Source organism: Arabidopsis lyrata (assembly GCF_000004255.2).
Source record: "Arabidopsis lyrata subsp. lyrata unplaced genomic scaffold ARALYscaffold_1, whole genome shotgun sequence".
In the NCBI taxonomy this organism is placed as follows: Eukaryota; Viridiplantae; Streptophyta; class Magnoliopsida; order Brassicales; family Brassicaceae; genus Arabidopsis; species Arabidopsis lyrata.
Window position 1 is genome coordinate 3797285 of NW_003302555.1, and position 27234 is coordinate 3824518.

The window sequence follows — 27234 nt, forward strand, 5'->3', positions numbered from 1 at the left end:
TGTTAGGAAATAAATTGTATATATTATGTATAAAAAGTTTAACAAAAGAACGTAATGAAACAATTATGGTATGCTTCCCATCAGAAGATCTTCTCCCCAAGAAGCTATCTTCACTCTCTACTCAAGTTTGTATATTACAAAGGTGCCGATTTTTAACCTTTACGAACCTAAAAATGGATGCAACAAAGGCTCTTTCTCTACTTTTTTCCCACCTTTGCTCTAATCTTCTCCTCGAGTATCTCTGCATCAAGTCCATACATCCTGTTCAGAGCCTGCATGTTCTCCAGTGTCTCACTCAGTGTTCTGCTATCGCTCCCATCGCATCTCAAATGCTGCATTGGACCGTGCAGGAGCTTGTTCACTATACCTCGGATTAGATCATCTACTGCTTTTCTCAACTTCTTGTTCATCTCAATGCCCGTTTTCGGCAAGAATTTCTCAATCTCTGCAGCTATAATTCTCTCTGTATATCCCCTTAATTTCTTGATTGTTGGAACCGTCTCCAGCGAATCCCTCCATGCTTCAAAGTGTTTCGATTCATCTGTAATTATAGCCTGAGCTTCCATTGCTTTCCTCACCCTGTCTTCTTGATTTGCAGCAACGACTTCCTTGAGGTCATCCACGTTGAAAACCCGTGCACCATCTATTTCAGCGACGCAAGACCCGACATTTCTAGGAACAGAGATATCAACAAAGAGTCTCGTATCTCTAACAGGAGGGAGAGTCGCTACTTGCTCCTTCAAGAATAATGGTGTCTCAGAAGCTGTGCTAGTAAAGACTACATCGGCTTCAGCTGCACAAGATAGCATCTCATCAAGGGGTTTATAAATAATCTCAACACCAGATGGCATCTCCTCGCGAATAGCTGCAACTTTCTCTTCACTTCGATTCACAACCACCATTTTGGTGCAACCTTTAGCAACCAAGTGCTTGATTACAAGCTTTCCCATCTTTCCAGCACCAATTACCAACATCCTAGCAGATGATGCATGAGAAGATTCGGGAAGTTTCATGAGAGCAAGTTCGACTGCAGCCGAGCTAACAGAAACAGCCCCAGCAGCGATATTTGTCTCTGTTCTGACACGCTTCCCAACTGTGATTGCGTGTTTAAATAGCCCACTAATGTTCCTCCCAAACCCATTGACTCCTTGACCTACTTTCACAACTTGTTTAACCTGTGCAAGTATCTGATTTTCTCCTATGACAAGGGAGTCTAGACCAGCTGAGACTTCAAATATATGTTGTGTGACGTCCTTGTTGTACAATAGAAAACGATGCTGACAGATTTCGGAAACCGGGATTCCACTTGTCTAACAAAATAAATAACATATGTCAGCAGCATTTACCATTGATTGTAACATAGTGATAAGAACATTTGCAAGAGAAGGAGAAATGCCCAAAACATTTTAACAGTGAAGTAGTTTACTCAGACATAAGGAGAAGAGCATTCTAGTGACTGAGATTAAGCTTGGGAAAGGGAAACACCTTAGACATCCACTCAGTGACTTCTTTGACTCCACGATGCTGTGAAAGAGCCAAAACATAAATCTCCATTCGGTTGCAGGTACTGAGGACAGCAGCCTCTTCAATATGATTCAAACCACACAATTCAGCGATAGCTCGTGGCCATTCAGCTTCTGGAATGGCAAGCTTCTCACGCATCTCAACAGGAGCTGTGTGGATGCTAAGCCCAATCACAATAATGCTGCTTCTTTCCTTAGTGTATCCTAGTTACCAAAAAGAATTGAGTTCAGTAAAACAGAGCTTTTAGCTTTAAGAAGTATACAATCGATCTCCTCCACAAATCTAAATCTAAATCCAAAGTAATCATACGTAAGTAAACAAAGTTCAGGAATGATAGAGATTAACTAGAGAAGATTGCTTTAAAGTCAAAAGATACATCTTTGGGTAAGCTAGAGAATCGAAAAATGTTCAAAATTCAAAATTGGCAATCTAAGAGGCAGGATTAACAAAAACCCATCGTTAATTTCAAACATTAGACAAGCAGATAAATTCGTACTGTCAATAGCAGAAGTCTTGAGCTGCTCCAGAGCCGAGGTGCTAGCTGCCTTAGACGGAGAAATCTCGCAACGCGCTCTCTGAATCAGACCTCGCTTGTTCCTATTGGTGTTCATCGGAAGAGCACGAATCCCAATTACACCCAACGGCGCCGGAGAAGAAGACGTTGGATTGGCTAACAATTTCTCCAGCTTTGGTGTAACAACGAAGGCGCTAGAAACCGCCATAGATTTTTGAGTTTTACAAAGCAATAATCTCAGATACACAAAACACCCCCTTCGTCTCCAGAACCCAAACCCTAGAGATCAGGAATCGAGCAGACAAAGAGGGAATTTATGCGATGTTGAAGAAGAAGGAGAATTATTGATAATGATTTTTTGACTTGAAAATGGTTAGGATCAGGAGCGTGTGTTAGTTGAAAGAAGCAGGTGGATCCGGGTCGGGTTTTAAGAACGGGTCAATTCAACACCATTGACCCAATATTTTGGACGGGACATTCTTATGTGAAAACGGAATCTAAATCGGCGGGTGGTGAACACGTTTTTATTTTATCCCACACTCTGTGTTTTTAAAAATCTTAATATTTGTTATGAGAAAATTAAATTGAAAAAATATGTGTAATCCTATACTAATATTTGGGCTGTAAACGAAGCGGATATCCAGTTTTTTTAAGATATCCGTATCCGTATCCGTATCCACATTATCCGCCAATTTAGTATCCGTGTCCGGATCCGGAATTCCGGATATCCGGTATCCGGATATTCGTTAAAAATCCGGATATCCGCGAATATCCGGAAATAGTATTTTTTTTTGGACAAACCGGAAACAATATTTTAAAATCCTAAATTCATTAATATCATACATAAAAAGTTTAAAAAATTCACAAAATGGCTAGAACTTGATTATATATACAAAACATTATAAAAACAAAGAATTTATTAAAGTAGCAAAAAGTTTAAAAGATTTAAGTGATGTTCTTTAAAAAAAAACATTAATCAACTTCTTAAATCCTTCTTAAATTTTTTATTTTATTTTTTGTCATATAATTTATTTATTAACAATAAAAATTAAATAAAAACAATTAAAAAGTTGGCTTCCAAACTTTATTGGGCATTTAAGATTTTTTTTTTTTTTTGGCCGGATATCCGTTATCCGGTCCAAATTTTTGGATTATCCGTATCCGGAATATCCGTCATTTTACTATCCGTATCCGAATCTTTTTTGCCGGATATCCGTTTTTCGGATCAAAAACCGGATACAAATACGGATATCCACGAATAACGGATATAAATCTCAGGTCTAACTACTACTACACATTATCCGGGAAAAAAATCTGAGAGGTTTAGCTTCTATTTAGGACAATTCATGACGTGAAGAAGAAGAAAAAAAAAGGCAACAAGTTTTGCGTATTATATATGCTTAACGTTTGAGTAATTTGATGCATCGACATAACACGTTTGTACAATATCTTTGTTTGAGAATAATATAGTAAAAATATTTAAACAACGAAATAATATAAGTCAAAATAGGGAACATTGAAATATAACCAACCAGTTGACATTTGTTTGCATAATTTTTCTTTTTCTTCCTTGTTTCTGTAATTGTTTAAAAATTAGTATCAGGCTACCAGCGCCATGTTTTTTTTTCAAAAGTATATAATCATGTACATTGTTTTCAGACAATCATAAAATTTCACTAAATTAGAAAAGAATGACTCAACCCATAATTTAGATAGACTTGTGAAAAATTAGAATCTATTACATACAATACTTTGTGTACTCTCATGTAAACTAGACATGGACTAAAAATAGTTCAATTCAATCCATTCTTCAATTTTAGAGCATTTTTTTTTTTTGGGCAGCTGTTTGTTTATTTTCATAGCTTATTACTTATGGAAAAGCCCATCATAGCTGACTTTTACTCCTCCCTCAGCTGGCACTCTCTAGGAAGCATCCCCAAAGTCAACGCCATGCCTAACAATAACATTGACCAAGTTAGCCAAGAAAAATAAACATCCTTTGAAATATTGGACTCCTTAAAATATACAATTTGTATTCGATATGCAGAACTACGAACAAGTATTGTTCACTGTTGTTGGCCCAATGCTTAAGCCCGGTTTTGGGTTGATAATTTAATACTATAATTTATTATTATTTTCAAAAAGAAAAGAAAAAACAATTACATGTCAGCAAGTTAGTAAAGTATTGTAAATGACATGGCGACCACGTCATAAGCTACGTAGGATTTTGACTGTACTTTTGACTTATTTTGTCGATTGTGATTTAGAAGTTAGAACTGATTTAAGGAAGAAACGAAGCCAAAAATAAAACAAAACAAGACATCATATCACTTAAACCACTACAAACAAAACAGCCCAATTCTTCTCAAATCTTTTTAAAATCATAAATCATCAAAAGGAAATCTAAATCTCAGGATCAAGTGGATGACCCCGAAACACAAAAATTGGTCATGACTCCATTGTTGTTGAAGAAGCAACGCAAAGCAAAGCAAATGTCTTATTTTTTAAGCTCTTTGGTGGTCTCTCTCCGAATTCACTTCTCTCAGACGGAGGTGAAGCTCTCCGATTGTCTTCAACACTTTAATCGCTTGCGGCGGAGTAAGAATCTCCACCACTTTCCCCACCGTCGAACACCGTAGCTGATCTGCGTTGTTCATCGCCGCCGCCATCCCAGCTTTAAGCACCTCCATCGCCTCCTCCAAATCCGATTCTTCTCCGTCCACCATTCCCACAGCTCCGACGCGCCTCGCCGCAAGCATCACCGGCGGATCCGCCACACTCTGTTGCACGAGGGCGAAATCTCGCATCACTTCTCTCTCTTTCCTCATAGTCTCCGACTTAAGACTCGAGATCCGGTCTTTCTGGTGGCGCGTGAGGTTGTCCACGGAGACCTCGGTGAGTTTAAACACAAGAGAAGGCTTGAAATCGCCGACCCAGAGAATGAGTTTAGCGTAGGAGTTAAACCACGGTGGGCAGAAGAACGTGAAAACGTTGTCACCGGCGACGGAAACGGCGGCGAATTTCTCTTGGTAGTATTGAAGACAGTGAGAAAGAAACTGGGTCACAAGCGATTGTTGTTCTTCGAGAGAGATACGGTTAGTTTCATCCAAGGAGGAAGCGCACGTAAGCTGTTCGACGAAATACCTGTGACGGATTAACCAACCAGTAACGAAACTAGTGAAGCTTTGAGAGCTGCTAGTGTTTGGCATATTCTTATGTTTGGAGTAGTCACTAAGTAAGTATGGACACTGAGACGTGCTTGTACTGAGTTTGTACATTGTCAAGGATGATTATATACTACTACTACATTGGGCTTGACCAAGAAAAATCTTTTAGGAATTAATTTATGATATGTCGGTCTATCGACGATGTGTCGGCGGCCCAAATGGAGTTTTGTGACTTTTGTCTTGTCGGAGTGAAGTGGTGTAATCAGTCAGACAGAGCAGCGCCTTATCATTCTGTTTTTGGAATCAAGTTGGGGTGATAAACAATAATATAAATTTACATGAAGAATTTTTTTTTATTAATAGATGAAAATAAGATATTAATTCATACAAGTAAACAATTAACAAAGGGATATTTGGTAGTTATAGATTATAACGAGAAAATTTATTTTCAAATTAAAAAATGTGTTCTTTCAAAAATTGTTTATTTTTGAGGTAGAAATATATATATATATATATATTTAAATTGTATCTACTACACTACTACTAGTTCCAGTTGGAATTATGTCAGGCATCTCGATATTATGGAAAGACCTAAAATAGCATCTGAAGAGGAAACCGACACATGTTGCTACAGTAAGAAGGCACACGTCATGTAAATAAGACGACATATGTAAGAAGAGGAACATGTCACATGTGCTTACAAAATAGAAACCAGATAAACCAACGGTTCATAAATACTCCCAGTTATGCCGCGAGCCATCTTTTCTTCTTTACTAAGAAAAATTTCTACATTAATTTTTTTTTATATAGGTGTGATCTCACACTTCTTTCGAAAAGATCTTGCTCTACATCAACCTTGGGGATCGAGTTCAATCACCAGATTCTTCTTCACAACTCTAGTAACGGACAAAAATAGTTTCAAGTTTTCTTTACCATGTACGTTAATGAAAATCCTAAATATACTATATGTTAATTTAAACCAGTCCATGGACGGAGGCAGTGTGTAATTAGGGGGGTCAGTTGACCCCTATGAATTTTGAATTTTCTACTACATTTTATTAAGAGTAATTATAATGACCTTAATGCGTTATAGTTTTTGACCCCTATATCAAATTAATTCAACTATATGGGATTAAAAAATTATCATTAAAACAACAAAAGAGCCAAATAAGTTTGGTTCATTAGAGTTTTAAACCAAATTCTAATGTAATAAAATTAAAAATCTTTGACTTATTTAAAATAAAGTTCAACTAATGATCTAATATTATAATTATTTATAAAAAAAACCCACAATTTTTTATGCTTTTGTTAATCTTTGTGGACTATAACAAAAAATTGTAAATATTAATTTGGTTAATTTTCAGATTTCTTTTTCTTAAGTGTAGATTATTTACAGATAAAACTAATAATAAATTTTATATAATATACTATTTTTATTAAAAATAATTGATCCTTATAACAAAATTTTCTAGCTCTGCCACTGAACCAGTCCTTATAGCAAACCTTTTTGAGAGTGCAAATTAATATGATGAGAAAATTGTACATAATTTTTTTTAAAGAATTTAACGAATAGAGTTATTTGAAATACTTAAAATTCCTCTTCGTCTACAACTGCAAATTCTTGGCAGTACCATTTTCTCTGAACTATCGCTATTTAATCTAAATATGAGAAACAAAGTACATGTAAGAAGAATAATGGTAGAAGCTTTATAAATGAAAAAAAAATTACATTGAAAGTTGACAACAAAAATAGAGATGAAAACAAGTGACGACAAATAACTGAGAAAACAAACACGTTTTGCAAAACAAAAAAAAAAGGGTGAAAAATGTTTGGTGGTGGTGGGAATTTGTTGGCTTTTTTTTTTTTTTTTTTTTTCCCTCAGTGGGAATTTGTTGGCTATGCGACGCACGAACGCGGATACTTTTCAACTCGTTGCTTACGCGGCTACGTTTTCGTCACTGACCGCGTTTATTTTGCGGCCTTTTAATTACTCTCTCAACATTTTCTTTTCTTTTTAATGAATTTACTCATTGTGAATCTCTCTAAGGCGGTTCTATGAATAAATTTGAACCTGAACAAATAAACCGAACTGAATGTATCAAATTAAAACCGAAGAGAAAAATCGAACCGAACCGAAAATTTGAAAATAACCGAATAGATAGTAAATTTAATAATCGAAATACCGTAACCGAATCGATACCGAACCGAAATATTTGGGTAACCGTAATACCCAAAATATAATTATATTTTCAAAATAATTAGTTATTTATAAACCAAATAATCAAAAATACTTGAAAATATATAAAACTAGTTAAAATACTCGAAAATAACCGAAATATATCCAAAAATACTCAAAAATAACCGAAATATCCAAAAATATCGTAAGCAAAATAACCGAATTGATATTAAATTTTAAAACCGAAAGAACCGGAACCGAACTGAAACCGAACCGAAATTTCAAAATATCCGAATGGATACTAAATTATAGTATCGGAAAAACCAAAACCGAATAGATCCAACCGATATCCGGTCGAACGGATAACCGAAAGCCTAGGCCTAACTAAATAAATTCATTAAAAAGAAACGAAACGGGCCTTCATGTATAGGTTTTTCCGTTTTTGTTTTCATTGCTTGGGTTATATATAGGCTCATTGGTAAATACTAAATAGCCCACAAGAATTTATTCACTTGATATGGGCCTCAATTGCATGCTACCATAGTACCCTTTCTGTTTCTCTAACCCATTTTTGCAATGAGAATCGCTCAATTTCTAATTTTTGGCAATAAAATCATTTTGCCTTATTTGATGGTGGAATCATCCGTTTTTCCTTATTTTGAACTGGGCCAGTAATCGAACGCAAAGTAGTCCAATTCTTCAAAACCTTACAGTTTCATTTCATTTCACCATAATAAACCTAAACATGGTTCAACTGATGCCACTACATAAAAAGGGGAACAAAATGTTGGTAGAAAACTGAATTTTAACCCAATCAAGTGCAAACTAAACTATTGAGCAAAAGAAAGATAAAAATCAGTTCACCTGTCCTAATTAGTACCTATATAAGAAAAATTCGCTTACTTGAGTAAAAAGTAGGATAATTACGTAAAGCTAATTCATGATTAGGTCTAAAAGTAAAAGATGAAAAGTTGCCATTTTAGAGTATGTGTAGGAAATTAGCGCCCTCGTGTTATTCGTTTAAGCCGTATAACATGAATCATGCGGTACGTGTACGGCTCACATTGTCCCGCGGTTGATTAACAAACAATAACGTCATTTTCGTATTTCGACAATTTTGATTGCTTGATCCTGTCGACCTAAAACAACGGACTCGACCAAATTTCATCATAAGAGAATATTTGAAAATTGTCTATGTAGATGTACATGTGGATGAGAGTAGTACTTCACTTGGCTAAACACGAATTTGTTCTGAAAACGTTGACTTTCTATTGTAACATGATATATGGATCGGTTTAATCAAATTTAACTGCATGTTTTATTTTGTGTTTTTTGAACGTAGAATCTAATAATGTTGGTATGTAAGTAATTAATCTTGATTTACTCACTTGAGCATCCAAAAACCGTAAAGATAGACACTTTAAAGCCGCTAACCAAGAATTTTGCTGAATAAAAATCATGATGGAATCCACCATCTTTATGCATTATTGGACTTCGTTTATATAAACAAAATCGTTTCTTGTTTATAATAGAAGACGTTGATGATCACATTTTTCTGTTCCAAACACAAAACTGCATATTGATTATTAGTTTGATTGAATACTCAACGTCTCTTCCAGCTTACGTATGTGAAACTTACTTTTTGGCTTTTTGCCCGTGATCCAACAGAAAATGACGAATGCCTTTTTTTCCCCACAAAATGATTTCATTTCTATTTTATTCCATAGAGAAGAAACAAACCTTACACTATACCCTCTTTTGACGTGCCCACTTTTCATTATTTACAAAATTCCCCCAAAACAATTTTAAAAAAGCACTCAAATCTCCTAAAGTAGATTCCTTTAGTCCAATGGCTGTCCTACAACATCTCCTCCTTCGCCACCTTTTTCTCTCCACTTTGGCTTTTCCACGGCGGTAAAGCGAGAAATGGCTACTACTCCCGATCAAGATCGCCGCCACAGAGCCACTCGCAACCGTCCACCACTACCTCGACCCTCTACTTCTTCATCTCGTCCCGTTGTAGCTCCTCGATCAAAAGTATCGAAGCGTGTACTTCTCCGTGTTGCTTCCGTCGCTTGTGGGATTCAATTCGGATGGGCGCTTCAGCTTTCGCTTCTCACACCTTACGTTCAAGAGCTAGGGATTCCACACGCTTGGGCTAGTGTGATTTGGCTCTGCGGTCCTCTCTCTGGTTTGTTCGTGCAACCGCTTGTTGGGCATAGTAGCGACAGGTGTACTAGCAAGTACGGTCGTCGGAGACCGTTTATTGTCGTCGGAGCTGTGGCGATTGCTATCTCTGTTTTGGTTATTGGTCATGCGGCGGATATTGGTTGGGCATTTGGGGATAGAGAAGGGAAGATTAAGCCGAGAGCGATTGTGGCTTTTGTTTTAGGGTTTTGGATTCTTGATCTTGCTAATAACATGACTCAAGGTCCTTGTAGAGCTCTCCTCGCCGATCTTACTGGTAATTTCTGACTTTAGTGTTGATTTGGTCTTCAATTTGAATTTGGGATTCAAAGGTAATTAATACACTCACATGCAAAACATGAAAATGCACAAATTTGTGATTTTGGACACAATTAGGCTAATTGGTTCCTAACTCTGTTATGTTTTAATTCTTGTCCGATTGCTTTATTTTCAGAGAATGATAATCGCAGAACCCGAGTAGCAAATGGATATTTCTCTCTCTTTATGGCTATTGGCAATGTTCTTGGTTACGCTACTGGATCATACAATGGTTGGTACAAGATCTTCACTTTTACGAAGACAGTTGCATGTAATGTGGAATGTGCCAATCTCAAGTCTGCCTTCTACATAGATGTCGTCTTTATTGCAATAACTACGATCCTAAGCGTCTCAGCGGCTCATGAGGTGCCTCTTGCTTCATTGACTTCTGAATCACATGGGCAAACCAGTGGAACAGACGAAGCTTTTCTTTCTGAAATATTTGGAACTTTCAGATATTTTCCAGGAAATGTTTGGATAATCTTGCTTGTTACAGCATTGACATGGATTGGTTGGTTTCCATTTATTCTGTTTGATACTGACTGGATGGGTCGAGAGATCTATGGCGGTGAACCGAACATAGGTACTTCTTATAGTGCCGGAGTTAGTATGGGCGCACTTGGTTTGATGTTGAATTCTGTTTTTCTTGGAATCACTTCGGTGCTCATGGAGAAGCTTTGCAGAAAGTGGGGGGCTGGTTTTATTTGGGGAATATCAAATATCTTAATGGCTATTTGCTTTCTTGGAATGATTATCACCTCATTTGTTGCGTCTCACCTTGGCTACATTGGCCATGAACAACCTCCTGCCAGCATCGTATTTGCTGCTGTGTTAATCTTTACAATTCTGGGCATTCCATTGGCAGTAAGTTTACTACTGCAATTCTACTGTCATGTTACTCACAGTGACAAACCAAGAAATTATAGTTTGCAGCTAATTTTATATTGGGAATGCTATTACTTTGATAGTTTTCATGCTCATCTGTAACAAGATGATGAAATTTATTTACGCTTGTGCTGTAACTAATGCTATTGTTACTCTTCTGCAGATAACTTACAGCGTCCCATATGCGTTGATTTCCATACGTATTGAATCCTTGGGCCTAGGTCAAGGTGTGTCTCCTTTTAATATTATGCTCGATGACTGTACTCTACAGATGAGTGTTGTTTCTTATAAAAGTTCTGTTGTGGCAGGCTTATCTTTGGGTGTGCTGAATTTGGCGATAGTCATCCCACAGGTCTGCTTCGTTCAACCATCCTTTTTAGCATTATATTTTGCTGCAACTCATTTGAATGTTTCTGCCTGTAAAAGGGAGTCTATACTTCCCCTATATTAGTCGATTGGTGTATTTTTTCGCTATGTTGGTTATGGTTTTTGGGCATCAAACTCAATTTGTGTTGTTCAATCATTATGTGTCTGCAGGTAATTGTGTCTGTTGGCAGTGGCCCATGGGATCAACTGTTTGGAGGTGGGAATTCACCGGCGCTTGCAGTAGGAGCGGCTGCAGGTTTCATTGGCGGAATTGTAGCCATCTTGGCTCTTCCGCGGACAAGGATTCAGAAGCCCATCCCTCTCCCATGACATCCTCTCTTTTGTTATAAGGTATAAATATCACAATCACAAAAAGTACATAGTAAGCACTTAAGTTGTCACTGATTATGAAAAGCGGTTAATGCAATATAGATGAGTTTCAAGCGAGGAACGCATAAGGGGAGTACTGGAAAATGGCAAGGAGATGGAACACTTAATGTGATCCTTGTCGAATTCATGCAATGGCTTCTCGAGTGACTTAACTTATTTGCAGCTACTAGGACTTAATCTCCTCTACTTTGGGGACTATGATCCTTGTATCCACGAGGAGCCATGTAACCAATGAAATAAAACATCATTCAGTTTGTGAGGTATATGCATTCTCCTTTCTTGGAAGTCCCAATTCGGGATCTTCTCTGTTTTTTGTTGTTGTTGTTGTTGTTGTTGTTGTAACTTAATGTGAAAACCTGTGTGCAATGGAGAGTTTGTAATGACCCCTGAATTCCAGGGTTCTGCAACTGTTATAAAGTTCATTTTCTTTAAAATTAGTTTGATAAAGAAACCTGAGATCAAAAAAATTGCATGCTCTGTGTAGCAAAAGTAGACAGGAACCATTACGAGTAAGTCTATTTGCTTGATTGGGAGTCACTTAGTTGTCTAAGTTTGGTAGAGGTATGTTCTCACTGGTGAAATTAGTTCCAGCTGGTACTGAGAATCACTATACGCATCAGAATAAAATAGCAAACTAGCAGCAGCAGTGTCAGCTAAACATTATTTGGGAATATTAAGCCCAATAGGAAGGAATAGTAGCAAATCTGAGATTTCTTGTTGAGAGGGATGTTTGAGAGTGAAATTAGTGATATGCTATTGAGATTATGTAGGTAGAGTACAGTAATTGAAAGAAATAAGTGGATGCTAATACAGCTTGAGCTATATATACTTATCCTTGTAAAATTGTGAATAATTCCAGAGTTAGAACTTTGACCGTCCAATAGAGATTATGTGAGAGGTATGTCATATGTATAACAAATATCTTAATTTTTTTAACCTGAAAATAGTAGAGTTTGCAAATATTCTTGTTTTGGTGTAATGACAAAAGAATTAAAAAAAAAAGGAATACACGTGTGGAGGAGGAGCACAAGGGACTCAAAAATGTGGTGTACTGTCTGTCAGCGACTCTCTTATTCAAAGTCAACTACGGCGGCTTTCACACCTGTTGCTTCTAGACGAATGACAAATCTTATCATCTTTTCTATTAATAAATTCGAGGTGGAGTCTCTACTCTAGCTGCATGCACTACGATGAATCTCCTTTTTTTTTTTTTTTTTTTTTTTTTTAAATTCAATTTTATCATTCTCTATAAATATAATCTAATACGTTCCCAACTATTAAAAATGTGTCTAAAATCTCGACATACTGATTTAAGTATCACTGATTTGTGTATAACAGTTGACAATTTTGGGATGTAGAAATAAACAAATTAAGATAGATGGCATTAAAAACAAGTTTTAATACCATTAGTTGAAAAATAGAAAATTCTGAAAGAGTAGTATTATTATTTTTGGGTCAACACAGATAAACAAATTCAAGATTAAGATGAGTATTTATCAAGATTTTTTATTTATTTATGATGAGTCCCATATTAATTTGGTATTCCTAAAATCCTTCTTCTTTTTTTTTTTTTTTTTTTTTTTTTTTTTTTTTAATAACCGCGGGTCTCTCCAAGGTTTCCTAGGTCCAAGGACTAATCCCACGAAGCTGGCAATTCTCCTATGTAAACCTACCAATGGCCGTGCCTCGAACCCTTGTGGCGAAAGTCACAGCTGTGATAAAATCCTTCTGAGGAAGAAAAAAAGATGAATCTCCATTCTCCACTTTATTTAGATTGTATTTTTTTTCTATGAAGAATTGGGTTGTTGAAAGCATTCACTGTTGGCCAAATTGATTCATCCCTTGCCGCCTTCGGATTTACATAAGTGGAGAGTTTTTTTTCTTTCTTTGATTAACCTTTTTAGCTTTAGCTGAAAGAAATAAAGTAATTGCCTTTTTGTATGAAACAAAGCAATTAGCTTTTATCTTTTAAGATTCTCATATCACACAAAAATAAAGCTAAGTGAAGTCCACCCTGGATTTGTTGATGAGCTTATATCGAAAATAAGCATTTTAAAAAGAGTTCTTTCGAAAACAGGCACTCTTAACAGTAAAAGTATATAATAACTTCAAATTTCATTATTACGGACCCTTTTGCCCCTGGAATATAAGGGAGAATTTGAGAATAAGGTTAAGGATTTTTAGACATGATGTCACATGAGAGAATGAGTTATATACAGTCCAGAGACATATAGCTTTGGTGGTGGACGTGCAACTTCGACGTGGGAGTGCAATTTCGACGGTAGCACGCAACTTCGGTGGTGGTTCACTGCGTCGATGGTGGAGAGTGGAGGGTGGCTAACAGTGTCGAGGGTGGAGAGTGGAGGGTGACGAACAGCGTCGACGGTGGTTGGTGACGAATGGCTTCGGCGGTGGTGCGGCGCTTTCTGGTGGCAATTCAGGTGGTGTCTTCGACAATAGTTTTAAACAAAAAAAAAACTCGTGGACAAATTATACAGTATGTTTTATCTACAACAAAAAGTGAACAAATTGTCATTTTATCAACAAAAAAAACACAGTTAAAATGCATAGTAGAACACTAGATTGGAATCAACGACTAATAAACTTAAACCCAAACCATTAAGTGACAATATTCATTGCATACACAGTAGAATTTTGTTCAAAATCTTGAAAGTAAAAACGCTATACCCTAGATTTGGACGACTAAACCCAAACCATTTCAACGACAGTACGCTATATAACATGCGAGAAAAGTATAAAATATGTAAAGAAGTGAAAACGCTATACCCTAGAACTGGACTTGTAAACCCAAACAGTTAATCGACAGTATGCAATGCGTAGACAATGGGAGAAAGTTATAAACCCAAATATGTTTCAGTAGAATTCAGGAGACTCTCACCACTTTCTGCAATATAGCCAATGTTGTGCAGTATAATAGAAAAACAAAAAAGAGGAAACATCTTTCCGAAACAAAGAGATAGAAAATAGCTTCACAATCATGTCACTAGACAATTGCAGTCGTAATGGTGATCCACGATTAAAGATACATAGTCTTGTCACAAGTTAGGAATAAACAATTGTAGACAATCATGTCACTAATTAAGCAATCAACTTAAAAAAGTTAATATAAGCAATGGTGATCCACGATTAAAGATACATGGTCATGTCAATGACTCACCTTCACATTGAAGAACATAAGAGGTTCTCACTCAGCCGAAGAAAGATGCAACAGAGCAACTCAACATGCAAGCCAAAGTGGGATATGAAATGCTTAATCTTAAGACCAAAAACTCGACTACATTATAAGTTTAATACTTGGTCAATTAAATACAAAAGCTACATTATCAATTTGATACCTGAACTTTAAAATCAAGCAACTTATAAAACCAATGGTACTTGCAACAAACATGAGTTACATAGTTGAAAAGAATGAGAACATTTTGCAGTAGTCTTCCGTAAATAAGAGAATGACAATTTTTTTGCAAATTGCTAGCACTCCCACATGAGGAACATACACATTCATATCAACAAACCAGCAAATCCTTTAATTATCATTAAAACAGACCACATGAGCAAAGAAAATCAACAACTTGAATGTAAAAGTCAGAAACACAATAACTGAAAATATCACATAAAAGATGAAGATAACCTTTGGCCAACATAAACATTAACAAGTTCGTTCATACAGGTAGAGATCCATTCAAATGCCATAGCCTGCCTAAAATCCATCTAATTTTTTTCTACCAAAACCTGAATAATCATTTCAGTCACGAGAAATCCTATTGATTTTAGGATAAACAAAACACAAAAACACGGAAAAAAAAAAATATATAACCCACCAAGCAATTTCACCAATTCCACCACCACCATCTTCCGCCTTAGACCTTATAGCGCTCTTGTCTTTGAAAAAGGCTCATGGAGTGCTCTCTCTCTTCTGGAAGAGCAAATCCCAATTTCAATTTCGAAACTCGTCAAAACGATGGGAGGAAAATGGAAAAGAGATTGAAAGATGATGTCATTAAACTGAGGACATATACGTCTTTTTACATTGCAAAAGTGCCTGTTTTCATAAGGCATGAAACAAGTACCTAAAATGAAATAAATTTCTAAGACAAATGCCTATTTTGTAATTAACTCTTTGTTGATTGGTACATTTTATCGTCATGTCTCATGTGCATGCACTTACCCTATCATAAAATAAATAAAAATAATAAAAGAATGATTTGTCTTTTCTTAGGCTTCAATTATTGGACAACTTATTTCCTCGAAACTTTTCTTTTCTCTTGCAATGCCCTATTTTTCCATGAAGCTTCGAATGCTTTTTTGACTAGTAAAATGTGAATTGACTCAAAGATTCGAAATAAGTCATTGACCAAAAAGAGATTCGTAGATCGATATACGATTAAAACTATCAATAAAGATGAATCTATTAGTTATATATAGTTTCAGATCGCAATCAACGACTCGTGAGAGAAAAAAAAAAGAAGAAGTTGTGGTTACTTATTTTTACTGTTTATGCTTTACTAGTCTACGTTTCATACAAATGACTAAATGATCCATGCGTACGTTTAAAATTTACGTCATAATCTTTTTAATTTAGATCATTTTTATTGCGCTTATCCCGTAATTACACGTTTTTTATTACTACTTTTTGTTTAAGTCTGACCTGAAATTTAAATTGGAGAACTAACCCCATAAAGCCTGAGGAAAATATAAACCAAAATGCATGGAAACTGCTCTGGCTTAATTTGTTTCTTTATATCATTGAACTATAGGTTTTGGTTGTGTTATAATTCTTTGGAAATTTTTAATTTCTGTCCGAATTGTATCGTGCTTGTAGCAGTTTTTTTGGTTGTATCTTTCTTTTTATTAGTATCTAGCCTATGAGCAAGCTATTATTGTAATCATAGTTTAGTATATCTTAGTTACCTCACCTAATCATAAAAACTCTACAACAGCAAGGAAAATACTAGCAAAGAAAGTTTTTTCTTACTACTACTTTTCAAAGGTTTGAAATACATGTTTTTGTTTGGACTCACTAGTGTCTTCTGGCGTGGAATCAATTATTAATGTCTCCACCTAATCAGAATATGACAAAATGATCAAAAAGATAATAGAAAACTCTAGTTATATTTCTTTCTTTTATTGTTTTATGTCGGAAAAAGAAGAGTCCACCGAGAAAAAAGAGTCCTCAAACAAATTTGAACATGGCAATTATGGAGCGGCAAAGTTTAATAATTAGTTTTAGTTCTATAGTCGATATATTATTGTCTTATTGCATTACCTAATGTGTGCACCCACACTATAAGGTTGGTTAATTTGGTAATCAAAACTAAAAATTTAGAATGAAAGTTTCCTTTTTAAAAAAGCAATTTGTTTCAAGATAAGAGCTAAGACATATAACTACTTCCTAATTAATTAACTTTGGAAAAAAGTATATTGTTGCTAGTTGAACTCGTGCGCCATAAAAATCAAGTTTTCAACACATGTTTATAGTGATGCGTCATTAACAGCTCAAAAAAATTAAGGAAAAATTGAAATGTAATTATTATGAGCGATACTTAATACACAATCATTAGTAGTAGCAGTGGTATACAAAATATTGTATAACGCCGATGCATATAGAATCTACATCTACCTAACCTACCATATAGTGTAGCTGCACAAAAGACGATTGTATAATGTTGTGTTTTTTTCTTTTTCTTTTGGTATTATGGTATAGTTAATGTTTGTAGTTAAGTTTTGTTTAAGCATCCGCAATGAAAAAAGTACAGTTACATTAATAATGAACTCCATTTCCATAACACAAGATAAGCGTTACGTCTAGTCTAAATAATCTATAAGAAAATAAGGTTTTGGCTTAGTCAATACTCTACTCAGTAGATATGGATAGTTTCAGTTTTGTATGTGCAATTATTTTCTTAAAAATATATTTCTATGCAATTTGATCAACTTTTTTTGAGAATTGTCAATGACAACCAAAAAAGTCACAATAGAATCTATGAAAACGCTCTCGTATAATAGTCCACATATTCACTGTATAATCAGAAAACTAAATAGTATAGTTATCAAGGGTCCCTCTTAATAAAGCAATATTATTCAACTAGCTATAAAGCATCATATAAAATAATGACGCCATTATTATTTTACGTATATGATAAATAAAGAAATATAAAAAGAGAGAAAACAAATAGTGAGTGATAGTGATTACGAAGGTACAGCCAAAATTTGAATATTTAATGGTTACCAGCAGATAAGAAGAACTTTGCTTCAAAGCGGCAAAGCTTAAGCTTTTTCTCGCGCCCGCCATTATCAAACCTCTCTCTCTCTCTTCTCAACCAAAATTTCCCGATGTGAAGTACAAGTTTCTGATTAACTCAAACCACCGTCACACTTCCTCACTCCGGCCAAATAATCTCACCGACATGGCTCCCTCGTCAAGGAATTTCAACTTCTTTCCCCACTTGTCCTCCTTCCTCGTCTTCTCTCTGTTCTCCGTCGTTTCTTCCGACGATCTCCAAGTCTTGCTCAAACTCAAATCATCATTCGCCGATTCGAATCTCGCCGTCTTCGATTCCTGGATGCTGAACTCCCGTACCGGTCCATGTAGCTTCACCGGAGTAACCTGCAATTCTAGAGGCAACGTTACAGAGATTGATCTCTCTCGTCAAGGTTTATCTGGGAATTTTCCATTCGATTTGGTTTGCGAAATTCAGAGTCTCGAGAAACTCTCTCTTGGATTCAATTCACTGTCTGGAATAATTCCCAGTAATATGAGAAACTGCACGAATTTGAAGTATTTGGATCTCGGGAACAATTTGTTCTCTGGTACTTTCCCTGACTTCTCTTCTCTGAATCAGTTACAGTACCTGTATCTCAACAACAGCGCATTTTCCGGCGTCTTTCCGTGGAAATCACTTCGAAACGCGACGAGTCTCGTCGTTTTGAGCCTAGGCGATAATCCGTTTGATGCGACAGCTGATTTTCCGGTGGAGGTTGTTTCTCTGAAGAAACTCTCGTGGCTTTACTTGTCGAATTGCAGTATAGCCGGCAAAATTCCAGCGGCGATCGGAGATTTGACGGAGCTTCGGAATTTGGAGATTGCCGATAGCAGTTTAACCGGAGAGATTCCGTCGGAGATCTCGAAACTCACCAATCTTTGGCAGTTAGAGCTTTACAACAACTCCTTGACCGGAAAACTTCCTACCGGATTCGGAAACCTGAAGAATCTGACTTACTTGGATGCTTCAACAAATCTTCTACAAGGCGATTTATCGGAGCTCAGGTCTCTGACTAATCTCGTTTCACTACAAATGTTCGAAAACGAATTCTCCGGTGAGATTCCGATGGAGTTTGGCGAATTCAAGGATCTCGTGAATCTCTCTCTGTATACCAACAAGTTAACCGGTTCTCTGCCTCAAGGACTCGGTTCACTTGCCGATTTTGATTTCATCGACGCATCAGAGAATCTCTTAACCGGACCTATCCCTCCAGATATGTGCAAGAACGGGAAGATGAAAGCTCTGCTTCTCCTGCAAAACAATCTCACTGGCTCCATCCCTGACTCGTACGCTAGCTGTTTGACTCTGGAACGGTTCAGAGTAAGCGAGAACTCGCTTAACGGAACTGTTCCCGCGGGACTTTGGGGCTTACCGAAGCTCGAGATCATCGATATAGAGATGAATAACTTCGAAGGTCCGATCACTGCCGATATAAAGAACGGTAAAATGCTCGGAGCATTGTATCTAGGGTTCAACAAGTTGTCTGATGAGCTGCCGGAGGAGATAGGTGACACTAAATCTTTGACTAAGGTTGAGCTTAACAATAACCGGTTTACCGGGAAGATTCCGAGCTCCATTGGGAAACTGAAGGGACTTAGCAGTCTGAAGATGCAGAGCAATGACTTCTCTGGTGAGATACCGGACTCGATTGGATCATGCTCGATGCTCAGCGATGTAAACATGGCTCAAAACTCGCTATCCGGTGAAATCCCGCACACGCTTGGATCTCTTCCGACGCTCAACGCTTTGAATCTTTCAGACAATAAGCTCACCGGGAGAATCCCAGAGAGTTTGTCGTCTCTAAGGCTTAGCCTTCTTGATCTGTCTAACAACAGATTATCCGGTCGTATCCCTCTGAGTTTGTCATCATATAATGGTAGCTTCAATGGCAATCCTGGACTCTGTAGCATGACGATCAAATCGTTTAACCGGTGCATAAATCCTTCGAGATCGCATGGAGACACTCGCGTATTCGTGCTGTGTATAGTTTTCGGGTCACTGATCTTGCTTGCGTCTCTTGTGTTTTTCTTGTACCTGAAGAAAACAGAGAAGAAGGAAGGCCGTTCGCTTAAACACGAGTCTTGGAGTATAAAGTCATTCCGAAAGATGAGTTTCACTGAAGATGATATCATCGATTCAATCAAAGAAGAGAATTTGATCGGTAGAGGAGGTTGTGGCGATGTGTACAGAGTAGTACTTGGTGATGGTAAAGAAGTTGCGGTCAAACACATCCGGTGTAGTAGTACTCAGAAAAATTTCAGCAGTGCAATGCCGATTCTCACTGAACGGGAAGGAAGATCGAAGGAGTTTGAAACAGAGGTGCAAACGCTTAGCTCAATACGACACTTAAATGTGGTAAAACTCTATTGTAGCATCACGAGCGATGACTCAAGCTTGCTGGTGTACGAGTACTTGCCTAATGGAAGCTTATGGGACATGCTTCACTCTTGCAAGAAATCGAATCTCGGTTGGGAAACACGGTATGATATAGCTCTTGGTGCAGCGAAAGGGCTTGAGTACTTGCATCATGGGTATGAGAGACCGGTAATTCACCGTGATGTTAAATCAAGCAACATATTGCTAGATGAGTACTTGAAACCTAGGATTGCGGATTTTGGTCTTGCCAAGATTCTTCAGGCCAGCAATGGCGGTCCAGATTCCACCCATGTCGTTGCGGGAACCTATGGCTACATAGCTCCAGGTATATGAAGAGACTAAATTCTTATATCATCAACTTTTTATGGTCTTACATTTTGAATTACATTTTAACATTTAAAAATCTTGTTGCAGAGTATGGATATGCGTCAAAAGTGACTGAGAAATGCGATGTATATAGCTTCGGGGTCGTGTTGATGGAGCTGGTCACAGGGAAAAAACCGATAGAGGCAGAGTTTGGAGAGAGCAAAGACATAGTGAATTGGGTGAGCAACAATCTGAAGAGCAAAGAGAGTGTGATGGAGATTGTGGACAAGAAGATAGGAGAAATGTATAGAGAAGATGCAATCAAGATACTGAGGATTGCAATCCTCTGCACGGCGAGACTTCCTGGACTAAGACCGACGATGAGGAGCGTGGTTCAAATGATCGAGGACGCGGAACCATGCAGATTGATGGGGATTGTGATCAGCAAAGAGAGTGATGTGAAGATCAAAGAAATAAGTTGATGATTGAGGGACCAAAGTCACTCTTTTGGGGTCTATTTTGGTAACTAAGAAACTTAGAGAGAGACTAATGTGGATCATCTAAATCTATTAAGACGTAAGAGTTTAGATGGAGAATGTGATTCTAGTACTACTTCTGGTTATGAAATCATAGGTATTGTAATGATCTCATGTAAACTATTTTCTTGTAATTGTAGAATTTTAAGGTTTTCAAATTAGTTAATGAAGAAGGTCAACTACTCTGTTAAATTTATGGTCCCATACTAATACTTTACTTAAGAAGTGCATATTCGACTGGTAAAACAATGTCTATAAACTTGCTATATCAATCACAGTTATATTTATTTTTCGTCAACAATGCATATTTGATTCAGAAAATTCTCAAAACGAAACCAAATGCAAATTGGATTCTTGGTGTGATGACATAGACCAATTATTATTGTAATATCCTCTCGTGTGATTTCTAAAAAGTTAGTCAAATCTACGTATGCTCAAAAACTTTTGTAGTTGCCCACTTTGACCAACAACATAATAAAAGAAGAAGAAGGGGAAATTGTATATTTCTTCATTCTTCACAAGCAGACAACAATGCTTCTCTGCATTATTTCGAACGATAAACTTGTATTATCTTTCTGAAAGTGGTCGGCAATTCTTAATCTCTTATAATGATGACTTTAAAAGCATAGGACTATAGATATTTTACATTTTAGTTTTTGATTAGATAGAGCAAAACTCATTAGCGGATAGTAAATTAATCTCGTTAACGTCATCTAAAAGAAGCGTTCACATGTGCAATTTGCAAAATTTCCGTAATTGATTCAGTTTGTACAATTGCATTAGTTACAGAGCTAAAATCAAAAATGGAACCATTGTTTATTCGGTACCTAACACATTGCCACAAGACTAATCTTACAACTTTAACAAATTAGTATCGTTTTCTTCTCTTGGTTTGCCAATGATTAAAATCACACTCATCACAAGCATTTAAAAGTAATCACATTGTTTATCACATGATCCAATTAATTGTAAATAAACATTAAAAAAAACATATGCTTTAATGTGTGGTGGACCAAAAAACCCCACTAAATTGCCTAGTCTTGTTAGTGGTTGAACTTGATTATGTAAGACTAAAAAATGCGCTAGGAACCTGAACGAACCGGTTGATCCTGATGTATTTTGGACAATTAACCGTGGATTGGCCAAAGAACCAGACCCGAATCACTAACAACAACAGACCGGACTAAACGAATCTAATACGCATTGTTAAATTGGCAGAAAGCTGTGGAGGAATTTCAAGAAGACCCTCAAAGTGGAAGTGATCAGAGCCAGAAGAAGCACAAAAATGATCAGAGTAAAGAGACGATGAACAAGGAGAGCTCACAAAATGAAGAAGAACCAAAAGAAAAGTACATTCATATGAGGGCAAGAAGAGGTCAAGCCACTAACAGTCACAGTCTTGCAGAGAGGGTAAGGACTCTTTTACCGATATATCGATTATGAGAATCCGCTCTTTGTTTTCTACCAATTACTGGTTCTGAGAAGTTTGCTGCTTTGTTTGTTGTTTGAAGGTTAGGAGAGAAAAGATCAGTGAAAGGATGAGATTGCTTCAAGAGCTTGTTCCCGGATGCAACAAGGTAGAGTGGGGTTTAGCTTAGAGGTGGCTTTTAGCAGTTTAAATTCCTTTTGTTTCCGACAAAATTTTGCTGAAAGTCTTCATTGTTGATAATTGTTCAACTAGATCACCGGAAAAGCGTTTATGCTTGATGAAATCATCAACTATATTCAGTCATTGCAACAGCAAGTTGAGGTAAGAATATCCCAACAATGCAAGATTCTTGAAACGCTCAAATTAGTTTGGTCACAGTATGGTCTGAAAGAGGTTTTCATCTTGACAAACTGCTTTTATTTTCTTCAGTTTTTGTCTATGAAACTTGCGACGGTGAATCCAGATATCAACATTGATATAGACAGGATTCTCGCCAAAGATGTAAGAGCTCAAAATCCCCCATAACTTCGCATTGAAAACATAGTTTGCAAGTTATGAATAAGTACTAAACCTCTGCCATTTTCTCATTTTAGCTTCTGCAATCAAGAAACAGAAACATTCCTACACTCAAGCTGAATAGTTCGATAGTTTTTTTCCTATAAGAGTTTAATGTGTCATTAAACTTGCCAAAAAATCTGTATTCAAAAGAATTCTCCTATACCCTTTTCCTATATTTTCAGTCTGAAAACAAAAATCCCATCTCTTCTTCGGTGAGCTTCTCAATAGAAGAACAGTAGTCATCGACCCTGTAAAAGAAACATCTCATTCATCAAATTAATTGTCATATCAACTGTTGGCAGAATATAAATTTGATTTGAATTTTACCCTGCCAAAGTGTTTTGTTTTTCTTGTAGAACATCAATGATCTTCTCTTCAATCGTTCCTTTTGATATGAACTTGACCATCCTGCATCACAAAAAAATCAGAACAGTTTTTCAAGTTGTCAAAAGAAGCAAAATCATAACACTTCCAAATTCTACCTCGTTGGCTTGCTCTGTCTGACGGTCTGAACTCGAGCGAGGGCCTGGCGATCAGTTATTGGGTTCCACCCAGGATCCATCAGAAAAACATGAGATGCCACACTCAGGTCGAGCAAATCTCCGACTATTTCGAATGTCGTCAGCAAGATCTTGCACTGACCATCTTCTTTGAACCGTTGTAGTGCGGCTTTGCCATCAGCAGATTCGCTAAGTTTCACACATCGCAGACCACTCTACACAAAACAAGTGATTAGATCAAATGAAGTTTTTCACACTCTGCCTCCTACAGAGATCATCACATGAACTACTCACCCTCCTGACCAAATTCAGCATATACCGATTTTCAAAGTCAAGCCACACCTTAAGCATCCAAAAACTTTTAGCTAGCAATAAAATTTGAACCGACTAAGAGGAGAAGAGAATAACACGAGACATAAAACTAAACTAAGATCTTTCCTAATGTTCTTCTGCAACTAAAAACTATTCTCCCTCCTGACCAAATTCAGCATATACCGATTTTCAAAGTCAAGCCACACCTTAAGCATCCAAAAACTTTTAGCTAGCAATAAAATTTGAACTGACTAAGAGGAGAAGAGAATAACACGAGACATAAAACTAAACTAAGATCTTTCCTAATGTTCTTCTGCGACTAAAAACTATTCACCTTCCTCAACAATTCATTATCAAGCACAAAGTTAAAGTCCAGAATACCTTGGTAAGTTGCCTCTCTATCAGCTCCAAAAAGGATTTGTAACGGCTGAAAATGACAGCTTTTGCAGATTCATCGGTCCCAAGCATCCACGTTATCTCTTCTCTCTGTCAAAATGAATACATAGATGAATTAGATAACATATTGAGAAGACTAAAAGACAAAAAAGAATTCCAGTGGAAAATTGATACCAAAGCTTCAATTTTTGTACAGGAGCTTCTTAGAATGATGCTGTTAGTGTCTTCTGCCTTGTCAGGTTTTCTCTTTCCCTTCAAGCTGGCGTGAAGAAGAAGATTTCTTTTGAAGGTAACTCCGCATGTTGGGCAGCAGGAGCGTGCTGCGGATGCTGAAAGGGCACACGGGTACACACGGAACAAACAATCCCTACAATATATATGAGTGCACGGAAGGACCTGCAAAGAAATTAGGTTAGTTTGGTGCCCAAAAGAAAAAAAGCTGAAATAACAGTGGAGAGAAAACTCACAATCGCTTCTTGTGATGCTCTACCGCATATTCCACAAAAATCTGAGAGATCAACAAGATCTAAGTGCATCGAAGCCTGCAAATATTGTGATTAGTTAACGATCCAGTCCCTTTTTGATTTGGTAAAGTACAAATTAATATACCTGTTTTAGACGATTAATGAGACAGTGAATACGAGCATAATTCTCCATTAAACTTTCATCCTGAAAGTAAGCTGCGAATTCCTTATTAATGAATGACTTGAGCTGTTTATACATTTTCTTTTCTGCTTTAGTTGGGTCATCGCGCCTCACGGTAACCTATTTGCATAGCATGGAACGCATCACATAAGATCAATTTCACAGAGTAGATATCAAAACAGAATGAAAAGGGCACTTACATAGCTAGGAGGAAAAGCAGACTTCAGGGAAAGGGACCCTTTGCTGGGTCGAAGACACAGATCTGTTAAGCAAGTGGCAATGCCGCCCTGGAATTTGTATTTTTCCAGCCAATGTGAGTGGCGATCAGAGGATTTGTGCCTACATGTTGGGCATTTTGTCCAAAATCTGCAAGAAAAAGGAACTCAATAGAAATTTAACAGTGATCAAAAAGGGGAAGAGAAAGCAAGAGATGTAATACCCTAAATCCGCACAGTTGCATTTACAGTCTAGGCAGAAGTGGAGTGAATACGGGTCGGTTTGCAAGAATCGAAGCTGTGCCAAAAGAAAAGAGGAAAAAAAAAGAAAAGTAGAATCAGGGAGGTGGGTCTTTATGTAGTAAGAGCAAACAACAAGGAAATAACTAACCAGAGGATAGAGATGGTCAGTGTAAAGTCTACTAGTAAGAATCCATCGAAACTTTGCCTTCAGGGCGAAAATCGCTTGATCTCCTCCTTCCAAGAGGTGGCCCTCGTCCAAAAAAACCCTTTCCCACTCAGTTGAGTGGAGTGGCCCGATCGTTTTCCCCTTTTTCTTTATGTCTCTGTGTTTGTCGCAGAAGTGCTGTGGTTTGACTGAGCTAAGAAGCTTGTGGCAGTGTGGGCAACACACTGTTTTGTACCCTCTCTTGACGGTTGCATGACTAGTTATGACAAAGTCGAAAGCTGTCAAGTCTTCAACTTTGCATCCGTCATCAAAAACAAACACTTTAGCCTTAGAAAGTTTGGCAATATCTTCTTCCCACTGAGACATAGAGAGTACTGGGGCAATGATCAACGTTTTGGACAATGGCTGTTCCTGGATAGCCAGCAGTACGGACTCGATGCTCTTGCCCAAAAATGCTTCATCGACAATGATACCCCCTCCATAACCTAACTCTGTTTCTTTGACGACGTCGTCGAGCGATTTCTCTTGAGATGAAAGAGGCTCGAGATACTTTTCCTGCAATTTCCAAGATAACCAATCACCTTAACAGTTACAGACTAACAATGGCGAATTCAACTTGTAATCACTACTTATTTCAATCTCTGGAACAGAGGTAGTATGAAATCACAGAATTAGGGTCCAAAATCAAGAAACAAGAACAGCGGAAAAAGGAAACCCTAAACAATCGCAGACAGATTCTGCAACTTACTTTGGAATTTGGGTCATGAAATCAAAATCGACAAAGGAAATTATATGACAGCCGCAGAAACACAAAACCCTAAAAAATCATTCTCGCGCGACAAAGCTTCAGCGTTAACTAACAACGTCGAATTCGATGTATAAACCAAAGAAAATTGTGATGCAACAACATCAAACAAAGCCACCGCATAAAATCCATTATATGAAACCCAGAACATCAAATCAAAGAAACCTATTTGCAGTCATAACTAAAATTGACAAAATTCTGCAACTTGATTTCAAATTGGGTCATGACATCAAGATCATAAAAGCCAATTATATGACAGAGGCAAAAACCCTAAATATTCAGAGTCGCAAAAACCCAAAATTTCTGAAGATCTTTAATCACGCGACAAAGCTTTAGATGTTACCTCGCCGGTCGATTTCTGTTCTTCTTCAACTTTCTTCTCCATTGGGTTTTTCACGTCTTCTTCGCTTATGGGGGTTTCTAATGAAAACAGAAAATTGAAATTTTTTTAAGAGACGAGAGAGATGACTCGAAAGAGGAGAGAGCGTGAGAGAATCTCAGAGGGCTACTAGCTGTTTAAATTCTGTCTCTAGTTACCGTTGTGAGCAATTTTTTTTTTCTTTTCTTCAAAACATCAAACAATTTTGTTTTCAACTCAAAATTCTTTTAACAAAACTGACTTGATTAATTTTTTAATATTTTAATCATACTTAAATTATATTTCTGCCAGAAGCTCATTATTGTGATGGGCCAACCAAGCCCGTTTTTACATTATTAACGGTTAACCGTTCGGTTATCGGTTGGGTCCATTCGGTTTCGGTTCTTTCGGTTTCAAAATTTAGTATCCATTCGGATATTTTAAAATTTCGGTTCGGTTTCGGTTCGGTTCCGGTTCTTTCGGTTTTAAAATTTAGTATCCATTCGGTTATTTTGCTTAGAATATTTTCGGTTATTTTTTAGTATTTTCGGATATTTTTGGATATTTTTCGGTTATTTTC

The 27234-nt window shown here is 37.0% G+C and overlaps 6 protein-coding genes and 1 long non-coding RNA gene across 9 annotated transcripts; 3 read left to right on the forward strand and 4 right to left on the reverse strand.

The window, feature by feature from the left end:
- On the reverse strand, positions 1-2514 carry LOC9328600 (glutamyl-tRNA reductase 2, chloroplastic). Its single transcript, XM_021012669.1, has 3 exons — positions 2021-2514; positions 1486-1727; positions 1-1310 (listed from the first exon to the last, which is right to left on the reverse strand). The coding sequence occupies exons 1-3, from the start codon at positions 2244-2246 to the stop codon at positions 198-200; spliced, it is 1581 nt and encodes a 526-aa protein (XP_020868328.1). The 5' UTR covers positions 2247-2514; the 3' UTR covers positions 1-197.
- Positions 2515-4318: 1804 nt separating this feature from the next.
- On the reverse strand, positions 4319-5489 carry LOC9328601 (transcription factor TGA4). The gene has a single exon (XM_002892493.2). The coding sequence runs from the start codon at positions 5314-5316 to the stop codon at positions 4543-4545; it is 774 nt and encodes a 257-aa protein (XP_002892539.2). The 5' UTR covers positions 5317-5489; the 3' UTR covers positions 4319-4542.
- Positions 5490-9082: 3593 nt separating this feature from the next.
- On the forward strand, positions 9083-11962 carry LOC9328602 (sucrose transport protein SUC4). Its single transcript, XM_021013166.1, has 6 exons — positions 9083-9846; positions 10024-10751; positions 10936-10999; positions 11081-11124; positions 11310-11489; positions 11571-11962. Exons 1-5 carry the CDS (start codon positions 9309-9311, stop codon positions 11466-11468), a joined length of 1533 nt encoding a protein of 510 aa, XP_020868825.1. The 5' UTR covers positions 9083-9308; the 3' UTR covers positions 11469-11489; positions 11571-11962.
- Positions 11963-13611: 1649 nt separating this feature from the next.
- LOC110225389 lies at positions 13612-15644 on the reverse strand. 2 transcript variants are annotated; one of them, XR_002329742.1, is made up of 2 exons: positions 15368-15644; positions 13612-14036 (listed from the first exon to the last, which is right to left on the reverse strand). It is a non-coding gene; the product is annotated as an uncharacterized LOC110225389 (long non-coding RNA). The 2 variants fall into 2 exon arrangements; XR_002329741.1 differs by having other exon boundaries at positions 14707-15642.
- Positions 15645-17656: 2012 nt separating this feature from the next.
- On the forward strand, positions 17657-21219 carry LOC9325843 (receptor-like protein kinase HAIKU2). The gene is made up of 2 exons (XM_002889733.2): positions 17657-20510; positions 20600-21219. The coding sequence occupies exons 1-2, from the start codon at positions 17954-17956 to the stop codon at positions 20971-20973; spliced, it is 2931 nt and encodes a 976-aa protein (XP_002889779.1). The 5' UTR covers positions 17657-17953; the 3' UTR covers positions 20974-21219.
- An 868-nt stretch (positions 21220-22087) lies between these two features.
- LOC9325844 (transcription factor bHLH74) lies at positions 22088-24549 on the forward strand. Of its 2 annotated transcripts, none has more exons than XM_021012905.1 (5): positions 22088-22437; positions 22539-22604; positions 22709-22777; positions 22886-22957; positions 24462-24549. In XM_021012905.1, exons 1-5 carry the CDS (start codon positions 22333-22335, stop codon positions 24507-24509), a joined length of 360 nt encoding a protein of 119 aa, XP_020868564.1. In that variant the 5' UTR covers positions 22088-22332; the 3' UTR covers positions 24510-24549. The 2 variants fall into 2 exon arrangements, with proteins under 2 accessions (XP_020868564.1, XP_002889780.2); XM_002889734.2 differs by lacking the exon at positions 24462-24549 and adding an exon at positions 23050-23318 and having other exon boundaries at positions 22093-22437.
- On the reverse strand, positions 23016-26808 carry LOC9325845 (DNA repair protein RAD16). Its single transcript, XM_002892494.2, has 11 exons — positions 26640-26808; positions 25474-26046; positions 25307-25380; positions 25068-25233; positions 24832-24987; positions 24690-24764; positions 24397-24618; positions 24208-24312; positions 23497-23729; positions 23342-23422; positions 23016-23262 (listed from the first exon to the last, which is right to left on the reverse strand). The coding sequence occupies exons 1-11, from the start codon at positions 26679-26681 to the stop codon at positions 23193-23195; spliced, it is 1797 nt and encodes a 598-aa protein (XP_002892540.1). The 5' UTR covers positions 26682-26808; the 3' UTR covers positions 23016-23192.
- Between the last annotated feature and the right edge of the window lie 426 nt (positions 26809-27234).